Source organism: Coffea arabica, chromosome 2c (genome assembly GCF_036785885.1).
Source record: "Coffea arabica cultivar ET-39 chromosome 2c, Coffea Arabica ET-39 HiFi, whole genome shotgun sequence".
Classification (NCBI taxonomy): domain Eukaryota; kingdom Viridiplantae; phylum Streptophyta; class Magnoliopsida; order Gentianales; family Rubiaceae; genus Coffea; species Coffea arabica.
The window spans coordinates 3,775,164-3,789,310 of NC_092312.1; the positions used below are offsets into that span (position 1 = coordinate 3,775,164).

The window sequence follows — 14,147 nt, forward strand, 5'->3', positions numbered from 1 at the left end:
TATATATTATAATATATAATATATATAAATATTAATTATACTAAATAATATGTAATCAGTAAAGAAATCTTGGAATCACACTTGGGTTTTGGACAAAACCCACCCTTCTACTAAGGAATGGAGAGACGCCAAATTTTTAGAAATCATTCCAAGATTTCAATTCTCATTCCAGTGAACCAAATACCAATTATGGAGTTCATTTCATTCTCTTATTCCGATACCTTTTTACCAAACGCCCCTAAATTCGCTTACCGTTTTACATTTGTTTCAAATTATAGGCATACTTTAATTTTTTTTTTTAAGGCTAGTTAATATATAAATTTATTGTTTTGTCAATAGTTAATGTGCATCTTAATAGACAAATAAAATATTCTAGCCATTTTATCTGTTTCGAATTATAGGCACACTTTTTTTAAAGGATAGTTAATATAAAAATTTATTACTATATCCATAGTTATTGTGTATCTTAATAAGCAAATATTTATAATATTCTAAATATTTATAAGTAACAGAGGACCGACATGTAAGGAAAATACTAAATATTGAAATTTATGTTAATTACCTTTGAAGAATTATGGCCTTGTTTGGAACCTTGGTTTTTAGTCAAGTTTGTTTCCTACTAGTTTTTTAACAACTTTTGCTACAGGAACCCCAAAAAACCTTCCAAAAACTCACACGGCTCCCTTGTTACACGTAAAGAGGATGACGTCGTTTTTCACTTTCCCTTTCAGTACGAAACCCACACTTGCACTTCGGTAAAGCAGACTCTTCACCGTGCATTTTGAAATCACAGAAACCTTGCCCTATACAGTAAATTGCACCCCAACTCAGCTGAGCAATTCGACGAAGTGTGGAGCCGATCGGAGCAATTGGACGCGGCGGCAAACAACTGGAGCTGGTGTCAACCCATTCATTGTTCTTTGTGTGGTCCAAGCTGAAGGTACCGACGGACTTGGAAGGAGCAACCAGCTGAGGAAAGTGCGACCTGCTGTGTCTGTCTCTCCACAACGCTCGGCCTCAAACATCACGGCTGGAATGAAGAGTGTTTAAGGAAGACTGTTGTGCTTCCATTTAGGTTGATTTCCTAAATCCCGTAGCTTTGAATGGAGGTTGACTTGCAATTTAATTTTTTTTTTCGCCCGTGAATTCCAGTCAACAGTGCATTTTATATTCATTGATTACCTCCTACAATATGGCGTACTAGTCTCTTGGATTAATTTGAATTTTGGTATTAAATATGCTAATTTCTTAAGAAGGGCTGCTTTGTTAGTTTGACAGCTGAGTTGATTGCCATGTTTAGTATTGATTACTGCTGAGTTGATAGCTGAGTTAAATGAATTGTTCCACCACGCTCTGTTTTGGACATGCTAGTGGTATGAAAATTGCTCTCTGTTTTGAGAAAGGCGGCTGATTATTTCACGTTTGATGAGTGCCATGGGTTGATTAATTAGGCTGTGTGTTAATTAATTCATTCAGGTTGCTCTGTAAGAATTAATTTGGTTGCTGAGTTCATTAAATTCTCTCTTAAATTTGGCTCTGTGTGTGAATTAATGTTGGAAGCTGAGTTTAGTAAATTTGCCTGCAGCGTTGATTAAATTTTGTGTTGAAGGTTTGCCTGCTAGAATCTTTGAATTTTAAGAAGCCAGTTATTGATAAAATCTATAAAAATCAAACTTTGAATTTCCTAATTCTAATCAAGTGGTCCAATTTACGTTCTTCTTGACCCTTTGGATACACCTTTTTCCTTATCCATATCAGTAAGAGTAGATTACTCAATACTGTATAAAAAAAAGAATAAAAATAAAATTGGTCATGGCTGGGATGTCTAAAATGGACCACTGCTTGTCTATTCTAAGGTTAATTAGGCCCAAACCAATCAATGCTGCTGATTTTATCCTCTATTTGTTGTCTTTTCACGTTTTATTTCCATCAAAGGTTACCTAACTGCTTGGGTGGGAAACTCCATGCTTGCACGAATGCACGTTTCATCCTCTGTTTGGGGAAGGCTCATTAAGTTGTAATCAACTTTTTGGTTGTTCCTGCGGCATTAAGAGCTGCTTCAATAGTTTTCCCCTGCTTTTGACTTCTTTAGCTTATATGAAGCTGAAAATTTTTAGACCCATTTGTTCTTGTTATACAGAGGAGCTCTAAACTTCTAGTGTTTGCTTTTTAATGTTTTGAATATGGAATTTCATCTCTCTCTTTAGCGTATTTTTCTGTTATGTTATGCATTTAGGTAATTAAGTTGTATTCCATAATTTGAGATATAGGCATGCATTCTTTTGTTAACAGGTTTATGCCGCCGCGCACTAGGTCCATTTCTAGAGATTTGTTTTTGGGGTAAAATTTTAGATTATTGCATGTTGGACTGTTAGTAACAGTAAGGGTTGATTTTCGCTTCATCTCACAGTCGGAAAACTCATACTTGGCGATCCTGTTAGCACTACTTGGTCAGAGTGTGGAGAGAACAACTTACAGCTTTGCATCACCAATTACTTCAAGGTATAATTTAATTCGTCTCTTTTTGCAATCGTGGCAACTAATTTCACTGGTTAACTATTTCCTTTTAGTTGTTCATGGCATGGCTGCCCTAGTTGTTCATGGCTATTATTACCACGATTTTCACCTGTATTACTTCACTATGTATTGTATATGCATTAGGGCTATAGATGGCTGTCAATTTCTGTTTAGTATCTTTAACGTCCAGTTGTCGCTAATCTTATTTGTCCTACATAAAGTGTAAAAAATAAATGGCTGGTAAGGTTGGTTCATCAAGACAAAGTTGCGCCCAATTTCCAATGGAGCGAGAGCTTGAATTTGCGGAGTACTTGATTGAAATGAAACGGAGTAATAGAATGAACAAGGGCAACTTAAAGAGCGAGGTCTTCCCAGCAATTGTTGATAAATTTGCCAAAAATGGATGCTACTTTGATCCAAAGCAAATTAAGGCGAAATATTATGCATTAAGGCATCTCACACAAGAATATAATCACATGCGGTTGAGGGTGACTGGGGCTGGATAAGATCCCCTCCTCTAGACTGTAACCATGGACGAAAGCAAATAGGAAGCTACGATTAAGGTAGAAAAATTAATTTTTGTTATTCATCATAAGCTTATGAAGTGTAACAATTATTTTTTTAACATCTTCTAATGGCTGATTTTTGGTGTTAAATGTGTAGGAGAACCCATCTTTTGAGACATTTCACAACAAAGATTGCCGTGTCTTCTACCTGTTATCGGAGGTGTTTGATAAAATGGATGCCCAAGGTCGATATGCGAGGGACTCAAACCAGCCACCAATAGACATCAATGATGAGATAAGGGCGAGGCAAAGTCAAGCATATCACAATATGGGTGGCCAGGGCCTGGAGCACGTGGACCTGACTAATGAAATGATCCCTCCTGCACTTTCAACTGCGAAATCGGATGCCCAACATTCAAAAAACAAAGGCAAGGGGAAGAGGAAGACTCCGGAATCTTCATCCGTCGAGGACGGCGACCTCCCGCCTGGTCTAAGTCGCACCTCCTACAATAATGTCATATCTTGGATGGATGCAACGTTTGCTTCCGATCGGAGCACCTCCAATACCGTAGATGCCCCACCACCCCCACCTACTGCTACTCCAGCTCCTCCTCCTCCGATTTGGATCATTTTAAGACGATTTGATAAACTTTCGACATTTCGAATATGCACTTTTCGAGACAGTTAATAATAAATAGGATTTCTATTTTAATATATGAGTTGCTCCAACTAACTCACATATTACTTGCATTGAGGCATTTGGGCCTTAACCCATACTTTATTTCTCATGCAGGTGTTTTGTCTCTAAATAGGATAAATGGCCAGCGCTCCACCCAATTTTGAATTGAATTTAGATGACCCAGAGGATGCAAGGAGAGCCGCAACTGCTGTGTTGATTCTACAGTGACATTTTCAAACCCATCAGGTTCCAAGGACAATGCAGAGGGTCCACACGAGTGCCATGACTGGTGAGGGTTGGGTTCAGGATCTATTGGGAGGAATGTGCATTAGGATGCTTAATAACATGCGCATGAATGTGCCCACATTTATTCAACTATGCCGGATATTGTGAGAAGGTGGATATATTACTCAAGGCCTCTGTGAAAAAGTGACTTTGGAGGAAAGCGTAGCAATTGCCTTATATGGTCTGAGCCATGATTTGACACAAAGAGTGCTAGGTGAACGATTCTAACATTTCACTGAGACAATTCATCGACAAGTACGCCGCCTATGCCAGGCTTTAGTCCAATTAGTACCTATTGCACTCTGACATAGGGACACAGAGACTACTCATCCTCGGATTCGAAATAATAGACGATTTTATCAATGGTTTAACGTACGTGGCCGCATCTTAAAACTCGTAAGTTAAATTTATGACTAATTTGCATTCAAATTCAATGTTTAGGATTGCATTGGGACTATTGATGGAACACATGTCTTGACAAGCGTGTCAAGAGGGGAACAATATGCCTTTCGTAACAGAAAAGGCACGCTTTCACAGAATGTTTTAACTGCATGTGACCACGATATGAGGTTCGTATATGTCAGAGCTGGCTGGGAAGGAAGTGCCCATGATAGTCGTGTCTTAATGGATGCTATTTCCAATCCGGATGTAGCATTTCCCGTACCACCGGTTGGAAAATATTACGTGATTGATGCAGCGTACAGACACATGCCAGGATTCATGGCCCCTTCAAGAGTGGTCCAGGAGGGAAGATCACAGACTGCCCACAAAGGTGAATTTAATCGCCGCCATTCTTCGGCTCGAAATATAATAGAGAGGACATTTGGGGTATGGAAAATGAGATTCAAAATTTTGGATGGTCCAATGAAAAACTATCCTATTGAGGTACAGAGGAACATTGTAGTGGCGTGTTGTGTACTGCACAATTTCATTAGGGAGATACAGCCATACGACGTCTACTTGGCGAATGAAGCGAATATGGATGACGCACATACCGCAGGAGCTCAAATACCTCAATTGCACGTCACTCCAGAAGCACTCAATGATTGGAAGGAATTACGAAATGCAATGGCTGATCACATGTACCTTCACCGAAATGAATAGTATATAATTGCCACGCTTGATTTCCACGTAGCTCGAACTATTTTCAGTTGTATAATTTGAATCTTTTTTAATATTTGGGATTTTGACTTGGTAATGAACAAATTTAAGCCTTGTGGTCAAGGTTGGGTTAACGGATTCCTTTCCACTTGAGTTTTTGTAATATTTTCACAATCGAAGGTGCTAATTATTTTGTTATATCAAATTATTTGCATACAGGTGTGAGATTTTATGTGCAAGTGAAATATAAGAAAATCTCCATCTGTCAAAAAAAAATTTTGTTTTTTTTTGGAACAAAATCACCATAAATTCTCACAAAATCTAAGGCCCAGCAAAGTTGCTTTAATGTGATGATTAAAGGAGTTAATTAATACCTTCTTAGTCCTTGGATGCATAGCATTGATACCTTGAATGCGAACAAGAGGAAAAGCAACTTGGCTTCCGGATTGGAAAAAATGTAATCATTATTTTGATGCAGTAATATAGAGCACAATTTTTGGATATAGGGAGAAAAAATTTAGGGAGGGAATTTTTTTTTTAAGTTATAAAAAAAAGTTTTAAAAATTAAAAAATTGCTACAGTAAAGTTTTTAAAAAATTGCTACAGTAAAGTTTTTAAAAAATTGCTACAGTAAAGTTTTAAGTACAGTAAGTTTTTTCTACTACTTCTACAGTGATCTACAGTAAAGTTTTAGACAAATTTCAAAAAACTTAGGTTCCAAATGGGCCCTATGTGTGTGTATGTATATATTTGTGTATATTGCATCATCTCAAGTTAGGACAAGTTTAAAAGAATAAACTTTGATTAATAAGAGACATAATAAGTGAGTTTAGATAGGAAATTATTAAAAATATTATTAAAAATAATTATTATATCATTTTTTTATATTGTCATGTAAATAAAAAATAATTAAAATATAAATAAATAATTGAAAAATATATTTATAATATAAACAAAATAATATTTTGAAAAAACTTAACTATCTAATATAGAAAGAGAATATAACTAATATAATGTCTACTTCTTGTTATGTCACAAAATTTTCTCCCAATTACTTCATTTTGTCGTAACAAAAGTGGAGGATAAAAGATGACATTGGATGCAATTATATGACTAAGTAATATTTTGTCGAGCCTACAAGATTACTATTTTTTTTTAATTTAGATAAGTTTCCAGCATTTTATTGTTGAAAATTCGACTAAGTACAGTATATTTAGAATGCATGAATTTACCCCATTGCCCTCTAAAACTGTTTGAAGGCCATTTATAGGGCAGAATTTTATGGGATAATTTTAGAACCTCCCTCAAGATTTCTAATAATTTTACTTGTCTCCCCTAAGATTTATAAAATAGCACTAACCTCCCTATAGTGTCTTATTGAAGAAAAATTACTAATATACCATCGAATATTATATTTTATTGGAAATTAACATCTGACAATTAAGTAATTAGGGCACTAATTAATTGTTAATAACCAATAACAAAAATAGTTGTTGAGACTTTTTTTAATGATGAACAATAGCCAGTTGCAAAATGTTGCCAATTGATGTGCCAAATATTTGTTCACTCTTATAAATTGATACATCAAATAGTAACTTGTCTGGATTTTTTTATACTCTCAAAAATCTTTACAGTTACCTTGCAATTATATTTGCAATATTTGTTCTTAATGCTAAAGGATGTGGGTGAATTTTATGATTTCTTCTTATAACTTGATAGTGTTATAGTTTATGCACTTATACTTCACTTTCATCTTAGAAAATTCATGCAAAATCACTATTTTTTCACCTCAAATTTTGCTATTCCAAGTGAAAGTGAGATCTATTTTAATGCATCATGTTTTCTTTTTATATGCAAAATAGTAAAGATCTAAAAAAAATAGCCGTTGTAATCCAATTCACTAGCTGTTCGTCTAGTTTTGTAGAAAAAATCAGTCATTACCTTTTTTTTTGTTATTTACTATTTGCACTTACATTCCCTTACTTTTATTAATATATTTTTCATGTCTTTACAATACAATTTATACACAAGCAGAAAAAAAGGCATTTGTGAGAGAAAACATTTATTTCTCTTTTCAAAATACTTTTTTAATAGTACTTTTTATGATTTGAACTGATTTTGTTACAAAATCATAACTTAAAGGGAGGTTAATGTAACTTTACAAATTTTAGGGGAAGTTAGTGAAATTATCCGAAACCTCAAGGAAGTTTTCTGAAATTATCCCAAAATTTATTTGCGTGCCGTAAATTTCAATATTTGAAAACACTTCTCATTCCATACCATTTCCGGTTTCCAGTTTCATTCTATTTTCACTCCCCATAGAAATGCACCAGTTTTCAACTGTAGACCCAAACGAATCATCAAGAAGTTGCAGATCCCTTCGCCTACTCGCATATCAGCTTTAACTGCTTGCCCTAGACCTCTTTCCACAATGCGGGTACTTGTCTAAGTTGGGTAGCTTTCATACTTGGATGCTGAAAATCCCAAATTTAAATCATCTTACCTTCGAATGGAGTTTACCGAGCCTTACAAGCAGAGCGGGCCGTGTTCTTTCTCGCCCAATGCTCGGTTTATTGCTGTCGCAGTCGATTACCGTCTCGTGATTCGCGATGTACTCACACTCAAGGTGTTTTTTCTGTCTCCCTTATAAAGAGCAAAATTTTACTTAATTCCTCGTCCTTTTTTTTTCCCATTTTTGGTTCGAGCGTTTGAAATTAAACGTAATGGATTGTCAAGCTTCATTTGTTAGCGCTCGTTTATGTGGGATTTTCATTTGACTTAGTAGTGATGTAGCACTGTTTAACAGTCTGACAAGTTCTCTCTATTTATCGAATATTTATTGTAAATTTTGTCACCATTTTATAAATTTGACAGCTTGATCGACAATAAATCGAGCTACTGAAGCTCATTTTAACTTGACTCTTAATGCATTGTTGTGAATTAGGCTTGAAAATGTGGTACTTGGTTCGATTGGGATTGCCTATGCTCGGAGGCGAAATATAGCCAAATCCTGTATTTAGCTAAAATGAATAGACTGGTTTATAATTTGCTTTGGCATTCAACTCAAGTTTATTCGTTTTGAGTTGTAATTGGTGCAGGTGGTGCAGCTGTATTCATGCTTGGATAAGATTACATACATTGAATGGGCTCTGGATTCTGAGTACATACTTTGTGGTCTCTACAAGAGACCAATGATACAGGCGTGGTCGTTGACGCAACCTGACTGGACGTGTAAGATAGACGAGGGGCCTGCTGGTATTACTTATGCAAGATGGAGTCCAGACAGTCGCCACATACTTACAACATCTGAATTTCAGCTCAGGTTGACTGTGTGGTCACTCTTGAACACGGCATGCATACATGTCCAGTGGCCAAAGCATGGCTCTAAGGGGGTCTCGTTCACCAAAGACGGAAAATTTGCTGCAGTTTGTACGAGGCGTGATTGCAAAGATTATGTCAATCTGCTCTCTTGCCATACGTGGGAGATAATTAGTGTCTTTGCTGTTGACACGTTGGATTTGGCGGATATTCAGTGGTCACCTGATGACAGTGCAATAGTGATATGGGATTCTTCTTTGGAGTACAAGGTATTCTACTGTATAATATTGTGCCATCAACATCATATTTTTCGTATTCTTACTTGACTTCCTGGAGAGATTACACTTTCTACAATTATAGCTTTCATGTTATATGATCTTTACACTTGTATGATTTCTCTTATGGGAAAGTTTCATGTTTTTTGTCTCTGCAAGTTCAGAATATAGGAAATGTTGTCTAACAGAGGGATTGTGGGAGATTGACTCCCCAACATCTTACGATGGATTTAGTGCTTTTGTTGATACTTCCTGGTCCTTCATCTTATAATGAACTGGGGCTTGTTAATTCTGAAGCTTATATTAGTAATGTTCCTTCTTGTGCACGTGGATGAAGGACCATCCCCAGTGAATAATGCAAAACCTATTAAAATTTGCTAATATTTGTTAGTGAAGTTAGTTGATCACATACTCTTGCGGTCTTCCTTCCGTATTGTTTCCTTGATTCAAATTTGTGGGATATTTATGTTTTGCAAAGAAAAGTAGTTCCAAATTCTTTAGTCTTCCATTTAGATGCTTGTATAATGGTTTGTGAGTAGTAGCTACAATTGGACTTTGCATCAGACAAGTTTTCGCTTGCCATTTTTTATGTTTAACTTTTAATTTAAGAAATCATTTGTAGCTGGATGATGTTTATATTTCCTTTGCATCATCTAGATTTTGATATATTCCCCAGACGGGCGTTGTCTTTCCAAATATCAAGCATATGAAAGTGGACTAGGTGTCAAAAGTGTTGCATGGTCCCCTTGTAGCCAGTTTCTAGCAGTAGGAAGTTATGATCAGATGCTGAGGGTTTTGAACCACTTGACATGGAAAGTATTTGCAGAATTTACACACCTATCGACTGTACGTGCACCTTGTTCTGCTGCTGTTTTCAAGGTAGGCTGCTTAATTGGTTGTTGTGGGTGTTGTGCTCAAAATGATCATTATGTTACTTGGATCTAATTCTCTTGTCTTTCTTGTATCGTAGGAGGTGGATGAGCCCTTGCAACTTGATATGTCGGAATTAACATTAAGTGATGATCTTGTGCCTCAAAGTGGTGGTAAGAATTAATCTTGTTTTTGATGGGTGAAATCCCATCTACTTCTTTAGAATCAAGTAAATCTGCTTAACTACTATATTCTTTGAAATTGCAGCATATTGCTGTGTTCTATCTTCACTGTTTTGTTCTTGATGGATTGACTGTCAACTCATACTAACTTGCAACAAAGAAGGAACTAAAGCCCGTAGGGACTTCAAATTTTGTTTGTTGTTCGTTAGATGCTTTTCTCACCCTTACATGTTTGGAAGAATGATTGGACTTTGCTCTAGTTGAGAGTTTGCTTCTGGTGGGATGGTTGTTAGCGAAAGCTACTTTTGGGATTTTGTTGTACCATTGGTTTTCTGTAGTCTGATGTTGTCTTTTATCGTTTTCCGCTTTTCAGATGATGCTCCTGAAACACGAATTGAAGTTAGGTATGATGTGATGGAACTGCCAATCAATCTACCTTGCCAGAAACCTCCAGCAGATAAACCAAATCCCAAGCAAGGAATCGGTAAGCTAGAATCTGAATCCTATCATGGATATGCAATAGACTAGTTCTCATCCCCAAATATTAATGTGACTTGAAAAATCGTATCCCTTTCTGTGGATTTTAGACATTTGGATTATAAGCAATGGGATGTGTTGTTGCTTTTACTTTCCATTGAATTACCGGAAAGAAGTTGAAATAACCTCTGCTTATTTAGAAGGACAGAACCCTGTTTTCTCTGTTTCTCATATCTCGATGCAAGGGAACTTGAAAATCTATTAATGGTGGCGAGGCAATGGATTGGAACCCTTAGCTATTCTTTGAGACATCATTGCTGTTTGTTTGGTTTGTTTTTCTTTTTCCAACAAATGATTAAGAGAATTTGGAATGGCACTTCTGAATTGTGAATGATTACAAAAAGCTTTGTGGAATGATAACTTTTCAGTTGTTTTGATCGGGTTATTATTAACTGCCCATGCATGTTTCCTGAAAACTCATTCTGTTACTTTGGTAAACACCTACTTCTTCCTAAGCTTTCTTTACATGCCAAAACAAATTTATAGGTCTCGTATCATGGAGCAGTGACAGCCTGTACATCTGTACTCGCAATGACAGCATGCCCACTGTCCTCTGGATATGGGATGTACAGCATCTTGAGCTTGCTGCCATCTTAATCCAAAAAGATCCTGTTCGAGCAGCTGCCTGGGATCCAATATGCACACGATTGATTTTATGCACAGGCAGCTCCCACTTATACATGTGGACACCTTCCGGTGCCTATTGTATAAATGTTCCTCTAACCGATTCCTCTGTAACTGACCTGAAATGGAATTTTGATGGAAGCTGTCTCCTTCTCAAGGACAAGGAATTTTTCTGCTGTGCCGCTGTGCCCATGTTACAAGAATCCAGTGATTATAGTTCAGATGATTGATGGCGTTTGGATTGCGAACTGGGTAGTGTCATTCTATGGATTCGGTGGTATTGCTTGATATATTATTGTAAAGATCTGTTCTTGCCTGTATTAACAGCCCAGAAATGTGTTCCTTTTTACAGTTGAGAATCAATGGTAAATCCAGCATTACAATTGAGACTCAAAGGTTGGATCTTTTGTAGGATGAGGATGTAAAGGCTGAATACCAGTGGCATTTACCGTTATGATCGAATTAGGGTGGCACGTGGACTAATAGCTGATCGAGATTAGAATTTTACTGCGATCCCTATTGGCCAAATAACGTACACATTGCTTAAGAAAAACAGCTTACTATAAGATGATGATGGTAGTAACTTCCGACTATATTTTTCCTCAATTAAGTGAAAAGGTGCTTTCTAGCTAAATCGGAACGAGTCCTAATGCTGTTAAAAGTTTCGCAGCGTATACTGCGAAACTTTATACCCCTTTGAAAAAAATAATCACTGGTAAAAAAAAATATAAGAATTAAACCATCCTCATTTTGTGCCAATATTCTGGATAGCAAAGTCAAAAGTATTCAGATAACATGTGAAAGAAGGAAGACGAACGATTTGAACTCGGAAGTCTTCAGATCATGAGCATGTGGAGGTTATTAAAGAGGTACGTTCCGAAAACCCACATGAAGTGAGAGATCCTATTGCAGCAACGGGGAAGATAAAAAGCTCCTAAAACAGCAAGCTTGCCCAGGCACCAATAAATGCGAATCCACCAAAAGGAGCCATGGTAGCATACTTTCTGTCTTCAAGGTAGGCAACGGCATAACACGTCCCAGAGAAGGCCAGAATTCCAGTCGTCAAAAGTGCCCCAAAAATGTTAGGGCGAGTGGTCGTAGGAGCAGCCAGAAGGGCTGCTGTATGAACCAAATGGTATAGGGATGCTGTATACCAAACCTCTTTGTAAGCAGGATTTTTGGGCTTGAAGGCATGAAAACCGTAGGTTCCCAACCCAAGCGCTGCCATACCGGAGATGGCAGCAATTTTGTGCCAGAGACGAGGATCCATTACCTCAATCGGCTTCATCTTTGATTTTGACGGATGAATTTATTGACTTTCCTGTTTAGACTTTAGAGTGCCGTATTGGGTTAATTCCTTTTTGTCAACTGAAGCATCATAAGTTCATAACAAGAATGGTGATCTACCCCGATAAGACACTGAAGAAACTAAGCAAATTTTAATATTATGTGTCTGCTTGACTCTCTCCTTGCAAAATTTTAATAGTATATGCTATGATGTAGCCTGATCTCTAAGCAATTTCCCGATCGGTATAGCCTTTATATATATATATATATATATATATATATATATATATAAAAGTTATCTTTTATCCCCTATAGTTATACTATATCATATAACCTCTTATGATTTGCCTCACCTGATCAGTTCGTTTGGTTACGGAAGCTCCTCACAGTTGTCTATCTCCCACACTAGGAATCGAGTCCCAGGGTTATCGTACCCGAGGGGAATGGGCCTTTCCTTTCGGGCCGGGGAATTAATCGGACCGCAACCTAGATACCCCCTTCGTCCAGAAAAAAAAAAAATATATATATATATAACCTCTTATGATTTAAAAATATATGTATAAAGAATCGTGGTTAGTTTTTTTGTTAAAACTAATGGTCAATAATAAAAAATCATAGTCAAACTAATAAGTTGATAAATTTACTCTTTTCACCACTTTTTTTTTTCCTTTTCTTTCTCTCTCTCTCTCTTTTAGGAAGAAAATAGATGTTTTTGAAACCTTATACTTTGGCCTACAAAAGCTTAGGGTCGATTTGGATTGTTATGTTTTGTAGTTTTTATATAAAAATATACTATAATGATTTGATGTATGTGAAGTAAAAAAATGATCGAAAAATGTGTTTACGAAAAATATAAAAAAAAATTCATATAAAACTACAATCCAAACAAAGACCTCAATTATCTCCAAACACAAAAGAGATGGAATGGAAATAAAATATGAATAAATAAGAAGCAAAAAACATGGAAACGAAATATAAAATAAATAAATGCCAGATCTTTTTTGACTACTAATATTATTATAGGTTTTTAAACCCCAATCGTTGATGGTATTTGCTAATTCTCATTTATCTATATTTTTATTTCAATTTTTTTATATTTGAAGGAAAAAAAAAGAAGTAATGAATGGATAAATTTATCAATTTATTAGTTTGATTTTGGTTTTTTACTATTGATAGTTAGTTTTAACAAAAAACTAATGATGACACTTTAATCTAAATCATCAAAGGATTATATATAGATTTTTAAATTATATGGGATAATGTGATAAAACCCCAAATTATACCGTGTAAAAGATAACTCATTCCCTTTTTCATTTTTTTCAAACACAGCAACATTTCACGAGAATCACGACTGATCGATGGCTGCAGGATTATGCCCAGACTCAGAGATGATTTTCAAAGGGCCAATCCTGTAACCGACACCGGCAACGCAACAATTTTCACGTGGCGCAATACAGTCTACATTGCAATCCGTCGTTAAAGTGGAAAGAACCAATCCATACATTACAACTTAAGTCGACTTTCATGTCTTTCAGATCCATGTGGTGGGACGCACTTTGGCTGGATTGGATTCCCCTTTTTTGGGGGGGACGAGGATGTCTTTGTAACATTTGTGAGCAAACAAACACAAGATTTCAGATTCCTTTTCAACAAGGGATAATTGCCTGAGGTTTCTGACACTTACACTGACCTCCCTTTAGGTTTAGAAATCGCATTTAACACCCCTAAATAGGAACAATTCGTTGCAAAACCTCCCTGAGACTTGATGTCCTATTAAAAAATTATTTGTAGAAGTGAGATAAGAAATTTTTTCCAATGTTGCCCTGATCTTGCTTGACAATTAGTATTAACAAGGGAAGAGCATAGGCACTAAGGATCAAGCAAGTTCATGGGGGATAAATATAACATATTTTTCATTCCAATATCTAACTTGGTTTAATGAGTGTTTCGGAAAAATGCAATTGAA

General features: G+C 36.2%; 2 protein-coding genes and 1 long non-coding RNA gene across 5 annotated transcripts; 2 read left to right on the plus strand and 1 right to left on the minus strand.

The window, feature by feature from the left end:
• Positions 1-717: 717 nt before the first annotated feature.
• LOC113720544 (uncharacterized) lies at positions 718-5,222 on the plus strand. 3 transcript variants are annotated; one of them, XR_011838022.1, is made up of 5 exons: positions 718-1,075; positions 2,411-3,080; positions 3,181-3,706; positions 3,817-4,201; positions 4,429-5,222. It is a non-coding gene; the product is annotated as an uncharacterized lncRNA (long non-coding RNA). The 3 variants fall into 3 exon arrangements; XR_011838028.1 differs by lacking the exon at positions 4,429-5,222 and having other exon boundaries at positions 721-1,075; positions 2,411-2,502; positions 2,739-3,080; positions 3,817-4,404; XR_011838016.1 differs by lacking the exon at positions 4,429-5,222 and having other exon boundaries at positions 720-1,075; positions 3,817-4,404.
• Positions 5,223-7,375: 2,153 nt separating this feature from the next.
• LOC140034134 (uncharacterized) lies at positions 7,376-11,289 on the plus strand. The gene is made up of 6 exons (XM_072073669.1): positions 7,376-7,714; positions 8,187-8,675; positions 9,339-9,560; positions 9,652-9,724; positions 10,107-10,217; positions 10,757-11,289. The coding sequence occupies exons 1-6, from the start codon at positions 7,598-7,600 to the stop codon at positions 11,122-11,124; spliced, it is 1,380 nt and encodes a 459-aa protein (XP_071929770.1). The 5' UTR covers positions 7,376-7,597; the 3' UTR covers positions 11,125-11,289.
• Positions 11,290-11,828: 539 nt separating this feature from the next.
• On the minus strand, positions 11,829-12,182 carry LOC113725203 (uncharacterized). The gene has a single exon (XM_027248219.2). It carries the CDS (start codon positions 12,180-12,182, stop codon positions 11,829-11,831), a length of 354 nt encoding a protein of 117 aa, XP_027104020.1.
• Between the last annotated feature and the right edge of the window lie 1,965 nt (positions 12,183-14,147).